The 24,329-nt window shown below is 43.3% G+C and overlaps 1 protein-coding gene across 1 annotated transcript in view; it reads left to right on the top strand.

Annotated features, from left to right (window-relative positions):
* Nucleotides 1-24,329, top strand: part of DNAH3 (dynein axonemal heavy chain 3) — a 150,344-nt gene that overhangs the window by 60,975 nt on the left and 65,040 nt on the right. Inside the window, exons 28-40 of the mRNA XM_064478501.1 lie at nt 1,260-1,370; nt 4,785-4,899; nt 6,779-6,977; nt 8,252-8,360; nt 8,588-8,701; nt 9,444-9,620; nt 11,662-11,753; nt 13,596-13,815; nt 14,406-14,540; nt 17,417-17,528; nt 19,119-19,360; nt 21,888-21,988; nt 23,577-23,682. Of these exons, the coding sequence (XP_064334571.1) occupies nt 1,260-1,370; nt 4,785-4,899; nt 6,779-6,977; nt 8,252-8,360; nt 8,588-8,701; nt 9,444-9,620; nt 11,662-11,753; nt 13,596-13,815; nt 14,406-14,540; nt 17,417-17,528; nt 19,119-19,360; nt 21,888-21,988; nt 23,577-23,682 (1,833 nt within the window). The remainder of the gene's footprint in view (nt 1-1,259; nt 1,371-4,784; nt 4,900-6,778; nt 6,978-8,251; nt 8,361-8,587; nt 8,702-9,443; nt 9,621-11,661; nt 11,754-13,595; nt 13,816-14,405; nt 14,541-17,416; nt 17,529-19,118; nt 19,361-21,887; nt 21,989-23,576; nt 23,683-24,329) is intronic.

Below are 24,329 nucleotides of genomic sequence, written 5' to 3'. Positions count from 1 at the left end.
TCTTCTACTAAAAGCCCACTCCTCTCCTGCTGAGTAACGCCTGATCCACTCTGTGCCTCTTCTTCCTTTCCCTACAAATCCTGAGGCAACGTATATATTTCTGAACATGAAACGTTTGCAGTTAGAGGCAGCTGGCACTCGCATAGCCTGTGAGCCAAAATCCTCTGATTTCTGTGCACCAGTCCTTTCTGCAAAAAGTATTGATGGCAAGTGGTCTACTTGGAGCCCCTTTCAGTTAAGCATCCTTCCCCTCGAGGCTTTTCATTAACATTATCCATGGCCCAAAGGGCACACTCATTAAGCTCCTAAGGCTTTAGGGGGCCAGGTATGAGAAAAGAAGGTGTCACACTTACTCTGCAGCCAGCTCATAGTGAGGTTACTGTTGGCAGACTAGGTCTTTAGTCTCCTCTACTTTAGGTTTTGCTCATGTTGAGGCCCCACCCCGGCACCCGCGTTCCCAGGACTTTTTCCATCAAACAAAAGAATATTCAGTTAACACGCTGCTGTCCCTCTCAGTAGCATTTGCACAGTAAATGAAAGGCCAGTCCTTTGTCCCGTGATAAATTACAAATCGAAAATTAAGTTAAAGAAAAACGGCCGCCTGTATGAACTTATTTTGTGCACTTACATCTACAACAATTGACAGCAAACTTTTTCTGTAAAGGGCCAGATAGTGAATGTTTTCAGCTCCGCAGGCTGCACACACTGGTCACGCCTATCTGTCTTTGCCTTTGTAATGCAAAAGCAGCCATAGACTAAAGGTTCAACAGTGGGCGGGGCTGTTACAGTACAACTTCACTTGCAAAAACAGACATGGCCATATTTGGCTCTCAGGCCATAGTTTCCTGATCTACAGTTTAAAAAAAAAAGTTGGGGGCAGGGCATGGCTAACAAAATTAGGGGGCAGCACGGCAATGTTAGCCATTTAGATAGCCATCAAAAAGAGTGATTACAAATACTTTCTGAGCAGCATCTTGATTGTAACTATGCAAAATTCCTGCATGGGAGCATAAAAACAAAAGCAAAAACAAAGGAAGGAGTTAATGAGCTTGTTGATGACGATCTTTTTCTTATCCATAAAATTCAGGGAAAAAGACATAAACCAATAGTCCCAGAAATGTGAAGCCCTGTAGGCTTAGTGGCTGGCGATAGATGCTGTTTTTGTAGAGGCCATGAGATGATGGTGGATTGTTTAGGAAGTCAGTTTAAACCACACAAGAAGAACTGACCCTACAACGTACCCCATTGCACTTTCCCAGGTCCCTCGTAATCAGTGGGTCTTGCAGTGGCCTGGCCAGGTGGTTATCTGTGTCTCCTCCATCTTTTGGACCCAGGAGGTTTCCCAAGCCCTGGTTGAAAAGACCCTACCGGTAAGTGAACCTGTCATGAAGCTTGTAGAGGAGATTCAAGCTTGATTAGGATTTGAATGACATGGAGTAGCCATGTTTTCTAAATAAAATAATTAGGCCTACGGTGTCACTGAAGCCCTGGCTTCTCTGGGGACAGTGGGACAGAGAATTTGGAATTGGTGCTGTCCTGGAGTTCTGTGGTGCAAGAACTCTCACAATTCTTCCCAGACAGAAATTCTAGGCAAAAAGATTCTAAGTTTTATCAGCCTTTGCTTCCAGGTGTCAACCTGGCAGAATTGCCACCAACAGAGACCCCTTGTCTTCTTCTTGGGCCAAGAGGCCACCTGGTCCTGTTTTCCTCTCCTCTTCCTCTACCATACCCCTTCTCAGTACCTTCAGCCCAGCACAAACCCATCTCCAGCTTTTCCTTCAGCTTTCCCTTGAGACCACGAATGCTCAAGTCTGTTTATCCACAGATCTGTGTATTTCCAGTCAGTTCTGCCAGGGATGCCCACACTGAATGGTGAGGCCCACACTGGATGGACTTGGGTTCAAATTCTGACACCTTCACTTGTTAACTGTGTGACCATGGGCAAGTTACTTAAGCTGAGCCCAGTCTCCTTGTCTATAAAATGCAAGGAACTGTAGTACCACACCATACTGCTAGGGGAGGATTAAATGAGATGCCATAAACTATTCAGTGCTTAGATCCTAGACTGTAAACCCCACAGGACAGAGGCCACGTCTGCTTTGCTCACTGTTGTATCTCAGGGGGTTATTGCAGTGTTGAGTACATAGTCGCTCAGTATAAATATTTATTGACTGAATGAACGGTAACTCCATTCCCAACCTTTTTACTGTGGCGTAGTTTTCCATGATTATCTCATCAGAACTCCTGTTATTCCCCCTGTAGATGATTGTCTGTGGACCAGAATGTATTTTAATTTACTATATTTTTCTTTATGCATTAAAATTAGAACATTAATTTTTGACCAAGATTCACATTTTTACAGATTTCTTGTTGATTATTCCTAATAGATGTACTGCACTTTACGCTTGTAAACTTCCTTCATGTACATCATTTCAAACCTCAGAAACACTAAAAAAATCTGACTTTTCAGGGGCGGAGGGTATAGCTCAAGTGGTAGAGTACATGCTTAGCATGGGTTCATTCCTCAGCACTTCCTCTAAGAATAAATAAATAAGTAAACCTAATTATCTTCCCCCATCAAAAAAGCCCACAAAACAAACAAAAGAAATTTTTAAAACTCTGACTGTATCTCTGCACCCCAGTTTTCCTACCTGTAAGAGGGTAGAATGCTTCCCATCACACACCCAAGCCCTGGATTACATACATGCTGAATGATGTGCCTTGGCATCCTAAAGGAAGCAGGTGCTGGTACAGGATTGCCATCCATCAATCCATCTATCCGTTGTTCATTTAACAAATACTTGTTTGACATCTGTAGCTAGAACTTTGCTGCTAGGCAAAGGGAATTAGAGGTGAATGAGACAGTCGTGGTCCCTGTCCTCGTGGATATACAGTCTGGTGGGGGAGGTTAAAAGGCTCTATTGCAGAACTGTGATAAGGAAAGTACAGGGATCCAGGACACATGGGGAGGAAGGAGAAAAGTAAGAGGGGAAAGATTTCCCAGAGAAGCAGTGTCTAGGAGAAGACATAAAATATGAATAAGGGGGTAGCCAAGCAAAGAACAGGAGGAAGAACATTCCTGGGAGTGAGAGACCAGCATGTGCAAAAGTCTGAAGATGAAAAGCATGGTGCATTCCAGCAACTGAAGGCACTTGGTCCAGAATAGGTGATGGGGAGGCATCAAAATGCCTTTTTTTTTCTTTTTCTTTTGCTAGGTGCTAAGAATATTACAATGAACAGCAGCAACAACCACCACTATTTACTGGACACTTTATTCACACCAGACACTGTGCCAGGTGCTTTATATACACTCTCTCATTTAATCCTCAATACCACTTGAAGAGTAGCTGTAATTATCTAGATCTGACAGGTCAGTACACTGAGACTCAAAAGTTAAAATCATTCGCCCAGAATCACATTGCTAGAAGGTGGGGAAGGTGAGATTTGAGCCTAAGGTGATCTTACTTTTTTTCCTTTTTAAAAAATTCACTTTAATCGTTTAACTCTTTATTTTGAAAATTTTCAAACTTACAAATAACATTGCAAAAATAATACAAAGAATACCCATACACCCTTCATCCAGATTCTCCATATATTAACATCTTATGTAGCCACAGTACAATTATCCAAATCAGGAAATTAACACTGATACAATATTATCTTATCTATAAACCTTTAATAGGCTAATTTAAATTAGGTCAGTTGCCCCACTCATGTCTTTTTGTCTGCTTCAGGATCTAATCCAGGATTACTTGTTTACATGCTCTTACTTAGTTATCACATCTACTTTAATCTGAAAAAGTTTCAGGTATTTTGTTAATTCTAGTTTATAGCCTGATTTATATTTTCCTTTATTTTTTATTGACGTGTAGTCAGTTTACAATGTCGCATCAGTTTCTGGTGTACAGCATAATGTTTTAGTCATACATATATACAGACATATATTTGTTTTCATATTCTTTTTCTTTATAGGTTACCACAGGATATTGAATATAGTTCCTATGCTATACAGAAGAAATTTACTTATTTTATATATAGTAGTTAGTATTTGCACACCTTGAACTCCCAATTTATCCTCTCCCACCCCCTTCCCCCACTGGTAACTATAAGTTTGTTTTCTATGTCTGTGAGTCTTTTGTTTTGTAAGTAGGTTCATTTGTCTCTTTTTTTAGATTCCACATTGAAGTGATAAGGTATTTTTCTTTCTCTTTCTGGCTTAGTTGACTGAGAATGACAATTTCCAGGTCCATCCATGTTGCTGCAAATGGTGTTACTTTATCATTTTTTATGGCTGAGTAGTGTTCCATTGTATAAATATACCACAACTTCTTTATCCAATCATCTGTGGATGGATATTTGGGTTGTTTCCGTGTCTTGGCTATTGTAAATAGTGCTGCTGTGAACATTGTGGTGCATGTATTTTTTTGATATAGAACAGTTCCACACACCCCAAAATTCCCTCATGTTCTTTGTAGTCAACCCTTTACTCTCTGGCAAATACCATTCTGTTTTCCATCCCTACAGTTTTGTCTTTTCCACAATATAAATAAAATAAAAATAAAATCACACAGTACCTAACCTTTTAAATCTGACTTCTTTCAGTTAGCATAACGCATTTGAAATTTGTCTAGAGGTTAATGACTGGGGTGAGGTAAAGGAAGCTTGAGGAATGACATTCAAGAGTCTGGCTCGGGCCATGGGGTGGTGAATGGTGTCATTCCCGAGACAGGATTACCAGAAGAGAATCCAGTTTAACCTGTTGTCCCCTTCTCTGCCCCTGCCAGGATTTCCTGAAAAAGAGCAATGATCAGATTGCACAGATTGTCCAGCTGGTACGAGGAAAGCTGAGCAGTGGGGCTCGACTCACCCTCGGGGCCCTCACAGTCATTGATGTCCACGGTAAGCAAGGAGGTTTCCCTTGCACTACTGACTGTCCAGTAATAATAGCTGCCAAGCTTGCCTCTCTCCCTTCTCCTGGATGGAATAATTCAGGTCCCTTTTCTTATTAGGGAGAGGTTTCTCCAACCAAGAGTAATTGAGGGGTAAGGAGAGGAGGGAGCCAATGCTTCTGTGTATATCTATCTTGTATCTTCCCCTCCCACCCCAATCTTATTTCTGCAAACCTCTCCAAGCAGCACTCTTACTGAGACAGTGATGGCCACAGCCATTTCTGAGATTTATCAACTTGGAGTAATTTCCTCGCACTGACCATAGCGAATATTTTGAATACTTCCTTGGTGCAAGCTTTGCTTGACATACGTTGTCTCATTTTTATATACAATTCACAGATTAAGAGCCTGAGGTTTATAGAGGCAAATAAGTTGCTGAGAGGCACACAGTTATTAAGTAACTGAGGCTCTTTTGTAGTTTGAACCTGTGTCTGATTCCAAACTCAAGAGACTGGAAATGAGCAGTGATGCAGGGAGGGAGTGGGTGAGAGAGGATGCCTTCCAGCTCTTCCTAAAAGAGAGGGAGAGAGAGAGAAGGAGGAAGAGGCAGGAGAACCAGGGTCTTTATATAAAACAAACCACCCCCACACCCTTGCTCCGTTATCACCAAGGAAACTCGGGCTGTACCAAACCAGTTGCCTGGGAACAATGTCTCTCTTGCTCACACACCCAGCTTCCTACTGGCATTTCATGGCATCTTACTCTCTGTAAGACTGATGCTCATTTCAATCTGACTTTATTTGAATAGACTAGCGTAAAACTGGGAGGAAAGAAGGGAGAATATGGTCTTCATCTGGCCACATATCCAGCTGGTAAGAATAATAAGTGCAGGCGTGGTTACTGCCCAGGGTACCCCCAGAGTGGTTGAGTTTACACATACGCACACATGTACACACACACACACACACACACACACACACATATTCATGCATGAACACATGAACACACACTCTGCATAGCAAAGGCATCCTCCACTCTGTCTCTTGACATTCACCTTCCTCTGGAATCTCTCACACACACCTCTACTCCTGCCACCACTCAGTGGGTTCTCCCAAGAACCTGGAGTGCAACTACGTTCCTTGGGAAGAATGGAAGAGCTGTTGGTGCGATCTTCTTCAAGGACTCTTCTTTGCAGGGTTTTGGCCATTACTGTAATAAAGGTTTCTCTCACAGAGAGGCAGTAGGCTTTACGGAAGGGTCCCTTTGCAAAGTTGTTTCTGAGATCCTGATTTCGAGCCGCTGTGCTAGCTCTGAGATCGCAGGAGCTCTTGCCCTGTGAGTTACCCGAAGAGTAATGAGTGATGCTCGTAAATTTATGTCCACCCCTCCACTTCAGGGCTCCCATCACTATGAGAAGATTAAATTATGTTTACAGTCCTTTGAGAGAAAGGAGAAAACCTAGAAGGGTACCACACCCAGTTGGTTTCTCAGGCCCTCCTCCCCTGGAAAGAATACATCTAACATGGATTCAGGAAGCCCTTCCCTTGCCAGCTGTGTCAGCCCAAGCTGACTGTGCTCTCCTAGAATAGCCTCGAGGCCTGTCACATGGCCAGAAGGGTCCCACTGGGGCTAAGACAGCATGTGGGGTAACTTCGTATTACAAGAGCCCTCTGGGTCAGCCGCCTAAAAGTTTGGGAAGGATAACAGCCGCTGATACTGTAAGTTTGTATCGTGTATAAGTACAGTTCGGGGATGAGCAAGGAGGGTAGACCAGCCTAAACCTGTTGAGAGAGTTGATGACATTCTCAGACCTTCTCTGAGGAATCCGCGGAGACGGGAGGATGCTGACGGCTCTGCGAGTGTGTGTTTCTGCATCTGTGTCCCCACAGCTCGCGACGTGGTAGCCAAGTTATCTGAGGACAGTGTCTGTGATCTGAACGATTTCCAGTGGATCTCGCAGCTGCGCTACTACTGGGAGGCCGAGGACGTGCGGGTGCGGATGATCACGACGGAAGCCTTGTACGGCTACGAGTACCTGGGCAACTCCCCCCGGCTGGTGATCACGCCCCTCACTGACCGCTGCTACAGGTATGCTCGGGGGCGCCCCAGGACCCGTAGGGCGAATAGAGAATTTCCAAGGGGAGACCTTCTAGGGAGGAAGGTTAGAGCATCTTGAGTCTGTTACCTTTACCTTCTATATTTCAGATTCTCAGGTTTTAGAATTTTGCCCTGAGTCGCCGTGGTCCCACCGATGGGCATGGAAACTTAGCCTTAGGCCAGAAATGAGAACCCAGGAGGAGTCCTAACACAAATTAATGTGTTCAAACCAACAATTAGAGCACTGATGCCTGTCCTTGAAAATGGCATAGTTCTTAAGTAGAAGACTCCCCAATGGCAGGAATGAGGAAGGTGCCTGGAGATCCCATGGACAAAGAGACAGAAAAGGGCCACGTGAGGACCCAGGCAAGGAGTCTCTGGGCTCTGCCACCCACTCTGGTGAAGAGACACAGTCACTCTGCGCTCAGCAAAGTGCTATGCCATTTTCCTTGGACTTCATAACTTTAGAAATCAGGCCTTTGTGAACTTGTCAATTCTGTGATGTTTTGATTTTTCTTTGATGTTATATGTTCCTTACAGTGGAAATTTATTTTTAATTATAAAGTTAAAGATGGACCTTGAGAAACTTTTTCTTTCCGGTCCTCAATCGCTTGTTTTCTATGTTCTGTGATTTCTGTTCTTCATTCATTTTATTTGTTCCATTCACTATTCAACAACCATTTCTTGAACTTTCCCATGCACCATGCGTGACTTCCAGGAACCCTCAACTAACTGGGATGAGGGCGAGAGAGACACACTCAGGTGATTACAAGACAGCGTGTTAACTGAAATTATAGTGACTCATACAAGAGGTTGCAGAACCACAAATAGCACACCATTCATTGCCAACATTTATCTTGCCCTTACCATGTGGAACTGAATCAAATATGAGTCCTGAACACAAGAGTTTGTAATCCAGTGAGAGAAACATATTTATTTTCATCATTCCATTAGCACTGATAATATTTGGAATGTGGAGTTTATGAGAATTTTTTTTTACTTCTATTTGATTCATTTAGTGTGTATATATTCATTTATTCATTCAATCTTTCATTCAAACAAATGCGTATGGGTGCCACCCATGCACCAGCCACTGAAGTTACAATGTTGAATAAAACAATTTTTTTACAGTGCTGATGTGTTGCTCATACAATCTGGGGAAAATGTTTAATTATTTGAGTGAGTCAAGACAAAATAAACTGAAAGCCAGTTTCTTTCCTGTGCCTTAGGGCTTGGACACTGAGTTCTTATTTTCTTCCCCTTAGGACACTGATGGGAGCTTTGAAGCTGAACCTCGGGGGAGCACCAGAGGGTCCAGCTGGGACAGGCAAGACAGAAACCACCAAAGATCTGGCCAAAGCTTTGGCCAAGCAGGTAGGGAAATGGTGTCCAGCCCCACCCTCTCTTCCCATCCCTCTCTGGACCCCTGTCCAGGGCAGTTGGCATGAAATTCAAAACGGTTTAGGATAACACGCAGAGTGGGGACCCAGCTCCTCCAGGGGAACAGGAAGGGAGGAGTCCCACCCCTGTTTCATGGTGCAGGGTAATTCAGATGTGAGGGAACTCATCCTGAATGGTGCCCACATCCTTCCTCTCCCTAGTGTGTGGTCTTCAACTGCTCAGATGGTCTGGATTACAAAGCCATGGGGAAGTTCTTCAAAGGACTAGCCCAGGCTGGAGCATGGGCCTGCTTTGATGAGTTCAACAGGATTGAGGTAACCCTGCTACTGGGCTACAGAATGGAGGGGTTGGACAAGCAGGGCCTTTTTTCTGGGCTCTCAGCTCCTCCATGTCAGCGTCTTGTGTTTCCTTTAAGACCCCTTGCACTGAGTAAGTACTCAATGAACCAAACAAAAACAGCCCAAGAAGACAAAATGCATGTTTTACTCACATATGTGTCCTCACCATATTCATTCATTCACTCCCACATTAAAAAATTTCTTTAGTATCTCCTATGTGTCGGATACTCTACATGTGTTCATGATACGAAGATGAGCAAGAAATGGTTTTGCTCTCTAGGCTGTTACAAACTAGCAAAGGGAAATAAAAATTAAATGAAGCAAATAGAATATGAGAGGAGTCTATAGCAGGGGTACAAAAGATTCATCATAATTCTGTTTGAGTTGAGATCAGGAAATGTAAGCATGCAATTTGAACCAGTCAACACTGAATATATGCATACCATGGGTCAAGCATTATGCTAGATGCTGGAACAAAGATACAATACCATGGAAACTATTTACACACATACACACACACGCACATGTGCACACACATAGACACATCAATTTTCTTTTTCTTTACCAAAACCCTAAATCATGCTCCTAATTTTGAATTTGAGAGTCTTGTTCTCAAGCGGTTGGGGTCCTTCTTTGCTAAGTGAAGGGGGCTCTGGCAGAGTGGGGTGGGTGGCTGTCAGAAACAGGAGCTTGCATCAGCTGGCCATTCTCACTCCAGGTAGAAGTACTGTCTGTGGTAGCTCAGCAGATCCTCAGCATTCAACAAGCCATTATCCGGAAGCTAAAGAAGTTCATCTTCGAAGGCACTGAGCTGTCTCTGAACCCAACCTGTGCTGTCTTCATCACCATGAACCCCGGGTATGCCGGCAGGGCTGAGCTGCCGGATAACCTCAAGGTAAACATCAGAGTGTATGAATTCTGGGTGTTCTTTATGGTATAGAAATCTTTGGAAGTACCTGAGGCTCTCACCCAGAAGCCAAATAATGAGACCAGGTGACATTTTTCAGCTGTGAGAAGTAAAGATGTTACTTGGCCCTAGAATGCAGCTACCTCCCGAGCGAAGTCTCATGAGGCGAGAGGAAATATACACATAATAACCAATAACAAGTAGGAAACTATGAACACTGGACTAAGTGTCACTATTTCTGTTGTCTACAGGGGTCAGACAGTTAATATAAACGAGAGACGCCAGCTGGGCTCATTTGCAGGGTCTCGGGCGAATGCCCTGTCAGGAGGCAGCAGTCCCTACTAGGCCTAAGCCCACTGTTACCAAGCAGGAATTGTCAGATCTTCTTTTTCAGGAAAAGCCAGAACTTTGGATTTCTATGTGAAAACTGATTTTTAGATCCTGGCTCAATGCAAAAAAAAAAAAAAAAAAAAAAAAAAAAAAAAAAAAAAGCACTGTAGGCCAAATAAAATAAATCTACTTCTAAGAAAGCATCAAATTTCAACAGTCTAATACTTTGGTAAACCAAGCCTGGAGCACGTGGAGCCAAGCTGGTTAGGCCTAAGTGGTGTCCACGCAAAACCAGGCTGTTCCAGGCAGCTAGAAAGATAACAAGACGGCTTATTTGTCCCCGGTGCCTCCTGCTGAGCTGGCCTGAGCTATCACCATGGCACTAAGCATTGGCCCTGCTGCTAGTGGGAGAAGCGGAGTGCTTCTGAAGGCGGACAGAAAGAATGCCAACTAGGCCATCTTCGCGTGAACAGGCCCTAGCTGACCTTAGCATGCGGCTCTCATGGAGGGAAAAAACCCAAAGTGCAAGATGACTGGGCCTCCCCTGTGGGAGGAGCAGCTAGCACCCCAATGGCATGAAAAGAGCGACCAGACGGAGACTAACAGGCCCGCTTCTTTAAGGACTTTCTTTTAAGCTATTACTCCATTCCTCTGAGTGGAAGACACAAGAGAGACCTGGCCAAACCCACATGCACTGACTTTAGTACACGATGCTTCACCTGTTAGAAGCGCATTCTGATTGGTGCCCCGGAATCTGATGCAGACACAACACTCCTCCTCCTCCCTGGGAGTGGAAAGGGAGTCAAGGAGATGCCTCCAGGTGACTCCTCCTGTCTAGGTCTACATGGCCCAAAGTAGAATTTGGACCCACTTTTCTCATTTTTATTTTTCAGTGCCCAGTTGATGTAACTCCCCCACCCCACCCCTCCCCGCCAGCAACCATGTTAGGTCTGCACAGACAGCTTTCATGCGACAGTGCGGCCTAGCAGAAAGCGTCCACGGCTGGTGTCAGGGAGCCTGCGCTCTAGTCCTGGCTCTGCCTCTAACTGCAGTGCTGGGGCAGGTCAGTCACTTCTCCTCTGAGAGCTAAGGTATTAATAACAGTAGTTGATGTTTATTGAGCTGTGTGCCACGCACTTTTCTACGCACTGAACTTACATGATAACATTTGTTCTCATGATAACTATGAAAAGGGGACAGTCATTAGTCCATTTTGAGACGAAAGACCTGAGGTCCAGAGGCACTGCATAACTTGCCTACTGCTAGTGGGTAGCAGAGCAGGGACTCAAATCAAGACCTGCCTGACTTCAGGATTCTCCTGACATGTACTTTTCCTGCATCCCTGAGTGACTTCTGCTGTCTGCATTGAGCACTGGGAAGTTCGCATAGTTGAGTGGGGCTCATTTGACACAGGAGGACGAGGTGTTGCTGGGGGGCCTGAGGACTTCCGCACAACCACTGAGGGTCCCAGTGTGACAGCACGCACCTGGACGAGGCTAGTGAAGAGGTTCATGGAGCAGTGGGTCTGTCCAGTCAAGGCAGTCCCCCTGCACTGATTTGTCCTCCAGCCCTCCTGTCCTTTCCTTGATTGACACTGGGTGGTCTGAACGATGCTGTTACTTCTCTTTGCCTCTGTAGGTGTGTTTCCCTCAGTGTTCACTGTATGCGCTTAGGTTCTGAGTGGCTGTTTCTTTTCCAGGCCTTGTTTCGGACAGTGGCCATGATGGTGCCAGATTATGCCCTCATCGGAGAAATCTCCCTCTACTCTATGGGGTTTCTAGACTCCAGAAGGTATGTTGTGTTGGCTTTCCAGGGGGTTCTCACGAAAGAGTGACAGAGTGGTTTTCTTGTGGGGTGGATTCAAGGCAAGTTGCCCATTGGAAGACAAGAGAGAAACTTGAGAACTGGGCCTTTTCTCGCAAGTTGACCTGAAAGCACACAGCCCTGGTCTTGGTCCTGACCCCACCCACCCCTGACTGGGAAATGACCCAGATTTCCAAGAAAGGACCGCCACTCTCTTTACAAACACCTGGACTTCTACTAAAGAAAGCACCGCTCATTTCTGCCTCTCACTCTAACATACCTGCACATGTATGCACATGTGCGCATGCACACACACACACATACATTCCTAAATGGCTTCAGGCGAGAACTGAAAAACATGATATTATTCCAAGATTAAAGAGGAAAATTTAATATAATTTAGAATTCACAATGTTATCAATATAACATTTATTTACTCCAGTCAACTTGGTTATCTCTCATTCAAATATTACCTGCCCAGTTTTCCAAGAGACACACACACACATGCATCAGGGTCTTTATCACCTGCACCCAGAGTTGTGAATATTCATCGTAAAATGGCTCTTATCGATCTATTCCAGATTTTATGTTTGTCTTTCTACGTTGTCTTGGACATCGTCATTTGATTTTTTTGTTATTGCAGCTATCTCCACAAGGCCCTCAGTGTCTTTGTGGCCTGGAGGTCCTTGCTCTTAATGCAAGAGGGGGTAGATATTCTCAGTGGAATGTGCCATCCTTCCTAGGCCAAGAGGCTGCCTCAGTCACATGAGGTTAATTTTTTTCTATAGGATACTTGGGTTACATTGATTCACCTGTTCAGTTCATTTATTTATTCAATTGGCAAGCCTTCATCGAGCCACCTACCTTATGCTCAGCCCTGTGCTAGGTGCTGGTGAGCAACATAAAGCCTTTGCTTTTAAAGTAAATCAGTCGTATTAGAAAGGAGCCCCACAGGGTATGTGCATAAGTACATTAGTTAGGGTAAACCCGACCTCCAAGTTCCAGTGCCTTAGCACAGCAAAAGTTTACTTTTCACTCCCTGGAAATCCAAAGTGGATATTTGTGCTCAGGGCAGTTCTTCCCCAAGGGATGGGTCAGGGACCCAGGTTACTCACATCTCACGGCTACAGTACATGAGCACAGAGGAGGTTTTTAGGGACCAGTCCTCGAAGTGGCTACTTCCCTTTCACTCACATGCCATTGGCTAGGACTCAGTGGCGTGGCCACCCCTAACTGTATAGGAGGATAGGGAATGTGGTCCCCCTGTGTGCCCAGGAAAAATGAGATATGGCAGTGCATGTGAGTATGCATGTACTGTGTGCTGAATATATTCAATTTTGTATTGGTTTTCTTAAATTAAAAAAAAAATGGCTATTGAAAAAAATTGTAATGTTACAGTTGTGCAAAAATAAGTGTCCCCTCAGTGACCCTTAGTCCCACTCTCCAGGGATTAACATTGTTAATAGTTTGATGTAATCATCCCGTGTGTGTGTGTGTGTGTGTGTGTGTGTGTGTGTGTGTGTGTGTGTGGTTTACATATACATTCTTATATACACATAAAAGCATATACACATAATTTCTTGTACAGTATATGTTATACATATGCATGTGCTTGCTGTTTTATCCTACCTTTGAGAGAGGGTTATAGTGCGTCCTTTGCTCATTATGGTAACTCTATGAAGAGATCTTCAAATGATAGGGTTTCTCCATCAAGTTTGTGGGCAAGTCTGGTTTCTGAAGGGACGGGGCACAAGCGTGTTGCTGGGAATGTCTGCTGAGCAGGACGGGGTCCTCTCCGGAGGGTCTGCAGACATGTCTTTGCCCTCCCAGTCTTGCCCAGAAGATTGTTGCAACCTACCGCCTGTGTTCTGAGCAGCTCTCCTCCCAGCATCACTATGACTATGGCATGCGGGCCGTCAAGTCCGTGCTCACCGCCGCTGGCAACCTGAAGCTCAAGTTTCCAGAGGAGAATGAGAGTGTCCTGCTACTCCGGGCCTTGCTTGATGTCAACCTGGCCAAGTTCTTGGCTCAAGATGTCCCTCTGTTTCAGGTAGGCAGGGGTTTGCGACCTTGGCCAAGCACTGAGACTCTGCTTCCGCAGATGAAATGGTTTCTTTGGCACCTTGTCCACATCCTCTTCCATCTCCTGACACCCTCTCCATTCTCTAGCCAGCATCGCCTTTGCCAGATACCTTTCCCCAAATGTTAAATAAGAATGGTAATAGCAGTATCCCTAATTACTGATTTTAACAAAAACAGTTTCACTGATAGGACAATATATGCTGTTGGATATGAGTAGTTGTTTTTATCAAATGAAATTAGTTTCCTTTTGTAATTATTTTAATGCCTATCTATCTTACCAGGCTGTAAACTCTTAAGGGCAGAAATCCCGACTGTCTCGTTCATGCCTGGTACAATGACTGAAAGATAAGCACAGGCTTATTAAATATTTTAAAATTTGGGGGAAGGAGCATCGAGTTTAACAGATAATGTTGGAATTTGTAACTGTGGGTAAGTTTTGGTATAGGAAAAATGAGGTTTGGACTTTTCCAAGGATTCCTGGTGTCTGTAGATCCCATTTTAGAAAACTGTTGAGGTCTTATCATTTATCCTTTCCACATCTTGAATTTTTGTTAACAGGGAATTATATCAGATTTGTTTCCTGGAGTTGTTCTTCCAAAGCCAGACTATGAAGTTTTTATGGAAGTGTTGCATGAAAACATCAAAAAGATGAAACTCCAGCCAGTACCTTGGTTTATTGGGAAAATTATCCAGGTTGGTTCCTTGTACCCATGTGGGAATGTACCTGTTTCACTGTTTGCTGAGGTCAGGAGTTAGACAGAACTGTGGTAGACTGGAATTGAACTGACGGCAATCAGAGGTGCCTGGTTAGAGACAGAGGTAGAGATGAAGACACTTAACAATCTGCCGTGCCTTCAGTTTTCACTCCCAGGAGCTGACGTTTAAAGTCCAATATTTTTCCTATGCCCATCTTCCTTGGAGTTTCTTTTTTCAATTTGAGGATGAAACAGAACCTTTGAGGGCATTAGACTTTGAATTAGTCAAGACTTTTTTGGTTTCCAATGACAGAAATCCAGTTCAAACTGCCTTAGTCCACAAAAAGGAATTCATTCACTTACCTAACTTGGAAAGTCCAGAAATATGTTGGCCTCAGGCATCAGAGGAGACAGGTTTTTAGATAATGTCATCAGAAATCTGCGTCTCTTCATTTCTGAATTCTGCCTCTCTCTGCATGAAACATTCATTCTCAGCTGGGCTTCCAGTAGCCTCAGACTTAGATTCTAGCCCCATGTTCAAGCCCGGAAGGAAAAATAGAGCATCACTCTCTGAGTGCCCTCGCAAAAGTCTCAGGGTTGGCTTTGAATGGCACTGACAAAGTCACATGACCATCCCTGAGCCAATTACAGACCTAAGAAGTAGACCATAACCACGCGACCTCTGCCAGAAGTGGAGATGGAGTCAGAGCCACCCAAGTCAGGGGGACTGAACCACCAAGTGGTGGTCCCTCAGGAAGGGTCTGGGTGCCGCTACCAAGAGGTGAGAGAAAGGATGCTGGGCAGGCAAACCACAGATGTCTTGTCTTGACCCTGGAGAATATTAGGGGAGCTTCATGCTAATTTCAGAGATCCTTCCCTGGTGTCACTTTCTATGTAAAACTTAAAATAGTAAACTTAATAAAATAAGCCCCAAATATACTTTTTCTGCAAAATCACAGACGGAACTACAAGGGACCTTATATACCACCTAGTCCTGGCTCCATAAGAACACTGGCATCCAGAGAGGGAACGGATTTGGACTCATACAGACCTATCCCTCCCATCAGTTATTTTGCTGTGAGGTTTTAGGCAAGTTAGTCCACCGTTCTGAGCCCCAGTTTCCTCATCAGTGAAATGGAAGGTGTAAAACTCCCCCACAGAGTGATTTTGAGACAAGTATGTAAAGTGCTAGATGTAGTCCCTGATTACTATATACCAATATCAACCTCACATCTCCACAGACATCAAAAGCATCATTTCCCCAAATCACATTATTTAGAATTAAAGGTCAAGGTAGGAGCCATGTCTCCAGATTCTGAGATCAGACTGCCTACTTTAAAAAAAAAAAAATTTCCCTACTATATCATTAAGCGTGCTAGTTTTGATACAATTCATTGAACCCAATGGTGAATCCCAATCTATTCATTGGGATTTTATAGGTGGACTATTTTTTTTAATTAGGCATGAGCTTTTATTTCCAGTGTTTTATTATGGAAAAATTTAAACTTGCAGAAAAATTGAAAGAATTGTACTGAGAACACCCATGTACCCACCACCTAGATTTTACAGTTAACATTTTATGATACTTTGCCTCTTACCTATCCATCCATTCATTTTCTTACTTTTTTATGTATCTCAAAGTAGTTTGCAGATGTACACATGAACTTTTACATAGTTTAGTACCAGTTTTCAAAAACAAGATATATGGAATCACCTTCCCTTTTGTATATTTATACCTTGATAATCCATTTAAAGGTGTGTGAGGAGGAAGATAAGAGGCTGTTGAATCATAAGTGCCTTCTTCTTTCTTATTTCTAATACACGGTCAACTCCACTCATCTTTATTCAGCCTTAAATGTCTTTCAAGTCTACCTGACTGTAAACCTTACTTGATGGTTGGGGGTTTTGCTGTTTTCTTCTCTGCTGTGTCAACAGAATCTAGAGCAGTATCTGGCACATAATAGGTGTTTACAAATATTTACTGACTGACTTTTGTCCCTTCCTGTACCACCCCCATTGTCCTCACTTAGACTCTCTGTATAACCCACCTCCAAAATGAAAAATAATGAGAACTTAGCCTTTGAAATAAAAAGCTTCATGCATTCCTTTTCGCTAAAAGCCTCTCAGTCTGAAAAAGAGAGCTAAAACATTTCACATGAATATAAATGACCAAAGCATGTGTTTCAACTCTCATCGACTGCTTGTCACAGACAGTACAATTAGAAAATTCAAAAATGAGCTTCCGCTTAGCTGTCTATTCTCAAGGGTAGGGGCTAAAATTACCCGGAAGGTCATTTATATTTTATAGCATTGGCCCTGGCTCAGAAAATACATTTTCATCTATTGAGAGTTCCAATCAAGTCAGAAGAGCATTTAGGCCTTAAGAAAGGAAATTTCCAATAGAAATACAATTTGCTAAAATGACTACTGTTTCCTTTTCCTCTTTAAAAGCAAGTGGAAATGGTATAATGAAAAGATAAGCAGCATTGAAGTCAAAGAGCCCTGTGGCCAAATCCTGGTTGCACCAATATGAACTTGGGCGAGTTAGTTAACCCCTCTTGGACTGTATTCTCTGCATCAGAAAGTAGTTAATGATACCTGAGTGAATTAAATGAAATAACTTAGGTAAGTCACTTGATGCTTAACACATAGATAGATGCAGAGCAAATAATAGTTCCCATCCCTTAAATAATCTTGAGACACACACATATTCGTCTAAAAGATATTTAACCAGTAGATGACAAAAATGATAACAGTTCCTCAAGGGTAGAAGTGACTGGGAATCCCATCTGACCCCTCATTCCTTGTTGACTTCTAACTTACAGTGCTGGGAGGTTTGCAATGATTAACTTCTTATATGATGTCTCCTCCCAGATCTATGAGATGATGCTGGTAAGACATGGCTATATGATTGTCGGAGACCCCATGGGTGGCAAGACCTGTGCTTATAAAGTGTTGGCTGCAGCTCTGGGTGATTTACACGAAGGTAAAGCTTACATCCCTAGTTTCCAGGGGGGACAGGACTCCCCACTCAGTTGACTGGCTCTGTTGAGATGATGCCAAGCTGTTAGCTTTGCCATCCCTGGATCGTGACATTAGAGCCAGAAATAGAACATGGCACACAGAGATCCACAGGCTGAAAATAAAGAGGGGGAAAACTTCTAACAGGAGATTTTATGTGCATGTCGTAAAGGCTGGAGGAATTTTCTCAAATACTGAACAGTGGCTTCTCTAGTGATGTCCCAATGAGAGAAATTCCTGCCACTAGCCTAAACAAAACGATTCTAAAAGCAGATCGTTGAATGGTTTCATTTCTTTTCCTTTTTTCCTTTCCATCCCTTCTTCCCTTCTCTTTCTTTCCCTTCCTTTTCTCTTTTTCTCCCTTCAGTTCCCTCTCCCTGCTTCCCATGCACCCTTCTTCTCTCCCTTTCTCCGTCCCTCCCTTCCTCCCTCCTTTTTTTCCTTCCTTCCTTCCATTTAATGTGGAAGACCACAGACTTTTGAATCAGACCCAAAACTTGGGCAAATGACTAAACCTCTCTTTGCCTCCATTTCCTCAGCTGTAAAATGGGATTGTTGTGATAATTAAATGAGATAATGCAGGTAAATAACTTCATGCAGTGCCCACTCAGCAAGTAAAATTATTGTCAGAGAAATAGTTTTGGGTTTTTTTCTTCCATAAAACACAAGCCTGTGGTTTTGAAAAGCAGTGCCTTGTTGTGCCTGTGTTTACATGATCCCTTCCAGTATGCTTCATTTTAACATTTTTTTCTAATATGTGATGATCGAGTTACTGTTGGATTTTGGGGGTTTTTGTTTGGGGCACTAACTTGACCTTCAGAACTAATTTGGGCATTTCAAATAAATAATAATTTTGGCACTGAACATAGTTTAGGAAACTGAACGAAGGGAAAGGAGGCTATCTCCTTACTTGTCTTTGCCTCGGATTCTGCAGAAATGGATCTTTATTTAGTTCATGGCTCAGGCACTCCAACTTTTCCTTACTTTGAAGGATCATGTAGAAGTGTAGTTATTTTCTGGCCATCCATCAGCCTGTATATTCCGGTTGTGTCCTGGTGCTCCATTTCTCAGGGGACACTTACTGAGCAGCTAAAGAAGAGGTTTCAGGGCTAAGCTAGCCCCTCAGATAGAGAAAAGGAACCATCTTTTTCCAGAATCTTTTACCTGTCAGCTCTTTCTTCATCTCAAGTCAAAGCGAAGTTTCTTTCTAGGGTGCATAAAAAGACCTGATTATGTGACATTTCTCTCCTTTACTGCCTGAGTTCTTTTAGGCCCAGGCAGACTTCTTTATATCTGACTGTCACATTTGCCCTATTTGAAATGAGCCACAGAAGACAATATGGTGAGAAACTAATGGCTACAATAGCCTAAAACTTAAGACATTGCCTATCCAGATATCCCAATTTTTATATGGACTGAGTACAGATTTTATAAGGACTGTCCTGGCATGGCACATTCATAAAAATTGGTTGGTCTTTGGTTTGGCGTTATCTCTCGTATAATGCTCTGGTCTCACCAGAGCCTTCGTACCTTGTGTTGGACCTTTTTTGCCCAGCCAACCAGATGGAGGAATTTGCTGTCGAGTACAAGATCATTAACCCCAAGGCTATCACCATGGGGCAGCTGTATGGGTGCTTTGACCAAGCGAGCCATGAGTGGACAGATGGTGTCCTCGCCAATGCTTTCCGGGAGCAAGCATCTTCTTTGTCTGATGACCGCAAGTGGATTATATTTGATGGGCCAGTGGATGCTGTTTGGATTGAGAATATGAACACTGTTCTGGATGACAATAAAAAGGTACCTGCTAAGTCTGATATCACTTTTACATGGATGGATGGGGTACAAGCTCTTTTACTGAAGTGAGTGATTGACCAGAAGTATATAATATATACATTTACTACACTAAGAATAAATGCCCCACAAGAAAGTAACAGTTATCAATTCATGAATTATGCTTTTGTTTATACTTGTAGTAGTTAAACTGTGTGTGCTAGACACAATGCTGTATAGTGATTAAAAGCCTTGGTGCTGGCATCAGATTGGACCACTGGCTCTACAGTTGAGCTGTTGTATTGGACAAGTCACATAACTTCTCTGAACCTCAGTTTCTTCATTTGTAAAAAGGTTGCAATAAAATAGGAATGCCAGTAATTAAATAAGATAGCACATACCTAGTACCTGATGTATGGGATGTGTTTTGGTTATCCATTGCTGTGTAACAAACTACCTTAATACTTAGTGGCTTAACTTTGCTCATGATACTGTAGATAATAAACTTTGGAAGGGCTCAGGTGGGCTCAGCTAATCCTCATGATGTCAGCTGGGGCAGCAAGGGCTGGAGGAGCCCTATCCAAGGTAGCTTCTTCACTCAGTATCTGGGAGCTCATTGCTCCTTGACCTGTCCGTCTCTCTGTGACTCTCTCTCTGCCTCTGTCTGTCTCTGTGCATTTCTTTCTCTCAAGCAGCATCGTGTCCTCCATACCTCTCCACATGGCTTGGCTTCTCATTTGGTGGTCTTGGAGTAGTAGCAGTTATTCCATGGTGGTTGATTTCCAAGAGGGAAGAAGTGAAAGTTTCTAGGCAATTAAGAGCCATGCTCAGAACTGACACAGCATCACTTTCTCTGAATTCCATTGGTCAGAGAAGTCACAGGGCCTGCCCAGATTCAAGGGGGTGGAGAAATAGACTCCACCTCTCAGTGGAAGTGGGCAAGGTCACATGGCAGAAGTGCACGTGGGGTAAGAGATAGTGTTGCAGCAATCTTTGGGAAATACACTCCACCACAGTAAGCAAAGTGGCTAAAGACCTTAGACGCTGGAGCCAGATAACCAGGGTTCAGATCCTGTTCTGCCACTTACCAGTTGTGTGACTTCAGGCAAGCTGTTTAGTCTCTTGTGCCTCAGTTTCATCACCTGTAAAATGAGAATAACAGTGTCTACATCATAATGAAGTTAGAAAGATTAGATAGGTTAATATTTGCAAACTGCTTATCATACTGCCTGGCATGTAGTAAGTGCTATATAACTTAAAGTAAAAAAAAAAAAAAGTAATAATAATATTTATTGCCATTTCAAGGAGGAGTTCTTACACTGAATGCACATCATTATCAAATCAAAATATATTTTCCTGCTGCATTTAAATTTTATGACTAAGAGTGAGTCATGTTCGACGATGGAAGGGCCTAATTAGATAAATTACATACATATACTAATTATAGCATGTGCATAACTTTGATTATATAACATACAAAAATAGAAGTAAGTTTTATTATATGATTTGGACTGTGTTATGTAAACTGATTGTACAAATGTATTGAAATGGTTGGTCTTGAGATTAGAAGTATAAAGAGTCATAATTGAATTTCCTGATGGCTCTTCTCGGCTCTGGAAGAAACCAAACTACTGTCACCCGTCTGGGTCTATTTTACTTTTCTTGAAACTCAGAAATGACACTGCTAGTGGTGTCAGTTCCCTAACAGTTGTGACCTTCCTGGGGTTGCAAGCAATGGCCAGTTTCCAGATGGGTTTGATGTGAACCAAGTAACATGCAAGGAACTTTTTAAACCACATTTTAGGATGAGCGGCAGGGAACAGTAGAGATTTCCTCTTTTCCACCTGAGACCAAGGCCTTAGGCCATTTTATGCCTTAAATCCTTGTTGGCAAATGAGAAGCAGCACCACCCACTGAGTGTATATACCCAGAGGCTCTCCTGTGTATTTGCACTACTTCCTACAGGAAAATGCCTGCTGAACACAAGGACTTCTGATAGTCTTTCTGTCCGTTCCAAAAAGGATTTGTGGAGGTATTCTTGTTGCTCTAACCCTGGACCAGTCCGTGAGGGATTCTAAAAGGAGTCTTTGCGGGAATGCTGAGCACATGAAACAGAATGGAATGTGCAGTTACGTTCTATGTTAAACACTGAGGAAGGAGCCACGAAACTTGCTACAGTCTGATAGCGTCTAGATTCTTCATCTAAGGCTGCAATGCATTGGCTCTCCCACCTTATTTAACATTACAGCTGACCAGACACAGCATTCTCCAACCCCCTCTTCTACTTTACTTTTCTCCAAAGCACGTTCATCATTGTATGTAATACATAATACGCTTATCATCTGTCCCCTCCCAGCAGGATGCAAACCCCAAGAGGACAGGAATATTTGTCTGTTTTATTCTATGCAGCTAGCACAGTGCCTGAAGCACAGTAGGTGCTCAGGAAATGTTTGTTGAATGAATTCGAACCATCTCTGCCTCCACTGAGGCCTTTCACTTGCAAATGGAATATAACCCCTTTGCTGCCGTTTACCCCTCTGCTTTGTACCTTCAGCTGTGTTTAATGAGTGGAGAGATTATCCAGATGAGCTCCAAGATGAGTCTGATCTTCGAGCCTGCTGACCTGGAGCAGGCCTCCCCAGCCACAGTGAGCAGGTCGGTCAGCTTGCAGGGGCCCTGAGGGAAGGCAGGGCCTCACTAGCCCTAAGCAGGAGGGAGAGCTCGAAAAATCCACAAACATGATTAAGCTCTTAGCAGATCACCTACCTTACTTCTTGTTAGTCAGATTTGTCATAAAATCCGTCCTCAATCCACACTGCTGGTAGGAGTCCAAAATCAGACAAGTGCTTTGGAAAAGAGCTTGACATTATCTCCTAAAGTTGGACCTTCATATGCCTCATGACCCGAAAATTCTGCTTTTAAGTGTATACCCAAAAAAACTTTTGCCCTTGTACAGTAGGAGACATATACCAGAATTTTCATAATGGTGCAATTCACAGTAATAAACACTTGGAAATAACCCAAGTGCCCATTATCAGGAGTGAATGAAAAAATATAATAGAATCACAAATTGTAATATTATATGTCATTCAAAATAAATGAACTGTATTGACAAGCAACTATATGGATAACTAAGTATACACACACACATATGTGTGTGTATACTGTAAAACTATATAAGAAGGAAAGAAATCAAGGGACAGGTGAACATGAGATTCAAGATTCTATGTAACCTCAGATGGTAAAGCCAGGGGAGAGGATAAGAGACACCATATGGTTAAATAAAAGTTATTGTCAAGCCCTAGCTTCTGTCTGGGTGTTGGGTTCATGGGCACTTATTACATTATTGAAAACAATTAACTAAGAAAGGCTATGCATGGGTTAATGAGGAGTATGCCAAAGATGATAATTAACCCAATCATGTACCTGCAGTCCATAAAAAATAAAATAAAATAAAATAAAATCAGCCCACATTTCCAAAGGCAATGTAAGGGAGTAGAAAGAACACCTGACAAGTTAGACCAACTTGGGCTCCCCTTCTGGCCACACCACTTACTGGCTGTGTGACCTCTTCCGGGTCACTTAGCCTCTCTGAGCTACAGTTTCCTCATGTCTAAAACATAGACCATGAAGAGGAATATATAGAGATGAAGGCCATTAAGGCTTAGCATAGTGGCTAACACACCACAGGTGCTCAATAAATGGAAGCCAATATTAGGAACAAATGAGAGAGTGCTAAGATGTAACAGAATTGGGGGGGGAGTGCTAAATGTTAACATGTCAATATGTGGTAATATACTAACATTATGGTAATGATAATAATAGTTTCCACTGATAAAGAGTTTTCTGTGTGCTAGGCATGGTACTAAATTCTTTATTGGCATTTCATTTAACCATTACAATAGCCTTATGAGCTACATATTTTTATATTCTTCATTTTAGAAACAAGGACACAGAAATTCAGAGACAGTAAAGAAATTTGCCCAAGGTCACTCAATTAGTGGGGTCTGGGGCTGGGATTTGAATCTAGGTGTCTGATTCTCAAGACCCAACTCTTAGCACTGGTCTCCACCCTTTCCTAACAAAGTCTGTGCATCCTTCGTTTGGCCTGGAGCTGGTGAGGGTCTGTGCCTAAACCCAGGCTCCAGCCCCTTACCTCACCATGACTGCCTGCATTTACCTCACCCCTACATGCTTGGGATCTGGGTGTGGACCTAGCTGGCCTTCTGTTTATGCTTGCCAGATGTGGGATGATCTACATGGAGCCCCATCAGCTGGGCTGGAAGCCCCTGAAGGATTCATATATGGACACCCTGCCTTCCCGTCTCACCGAGGAGCACAAGGAATTGGTGAGACCCTCTGGTCCCTTTCCTTCATGCCCCTCCCTATCTCCCTACTCCACATCTCAAAGGCCTTCTAGGATCGCTTTCATATTCATAATTAGAGGAGGCAAGAAGGGGCCGGGAATTCCCTGATTGTCCCCAGTTATCTTGCTTCCTGGCTGCCTGCCACTTTGCCAGCTTTCTTCTCCACGTGGTGGGGAAGGGGTGGTGTGGTCAATTTCTCCTTTCTCTTGCACCTTCTTCATTACTCCTTGGCTCCCCGGTGGAGAATGCTGCTGCCTGAGAAACGTTCTGTATGATGGCTGGAATGTCGCCCCTTTCCCCATTGCCCACAAGCAGAAATGTCTCTGGAAGTTGCTCTAGAGATGAACCAGGCTAGGTTCCTCTCTTCATGGCCACTTCCCACCCCTGTGACCTAGACTCCATACCTCCCATATCTAGGGAGCCAGAACCAGTTAGAAATTCTCTTAATGCAGCTACTAAGAGTCCATTTTCTTCTTCTTTTCCTTAAAGAGGTGTGAACGTTCAGGTTAGGTGAGGGAAGCAGGAAGGGAGAACCAGTACTTGTGGTGTTTCCTGTCTTTCTCTGCGTTAACAGGGTTCCCTAGCAAAGCTTCCCCCTGCAGAAGCCAAGAAGGATCTGAGTTGGGGTC

The sequence above is a fragment of the Camelus dromedarius genome, chromosome 24, assembly GCF_036321535.1.
Source record: "Camelus dromedarius isolate mCamDro1 chromosome 24, mCamDro1.pat, whole genome shotgun sequence".
NCBI classification, from domain to species: Eukaryota; Metazoa; Chordata; class Mammalia; order Artiodactyla; family Camelidae; genus Camelus; species Camelus dromedarius.
This window is presented reverse-complemented; position numbering and strand designations above follow the sequence as displayed.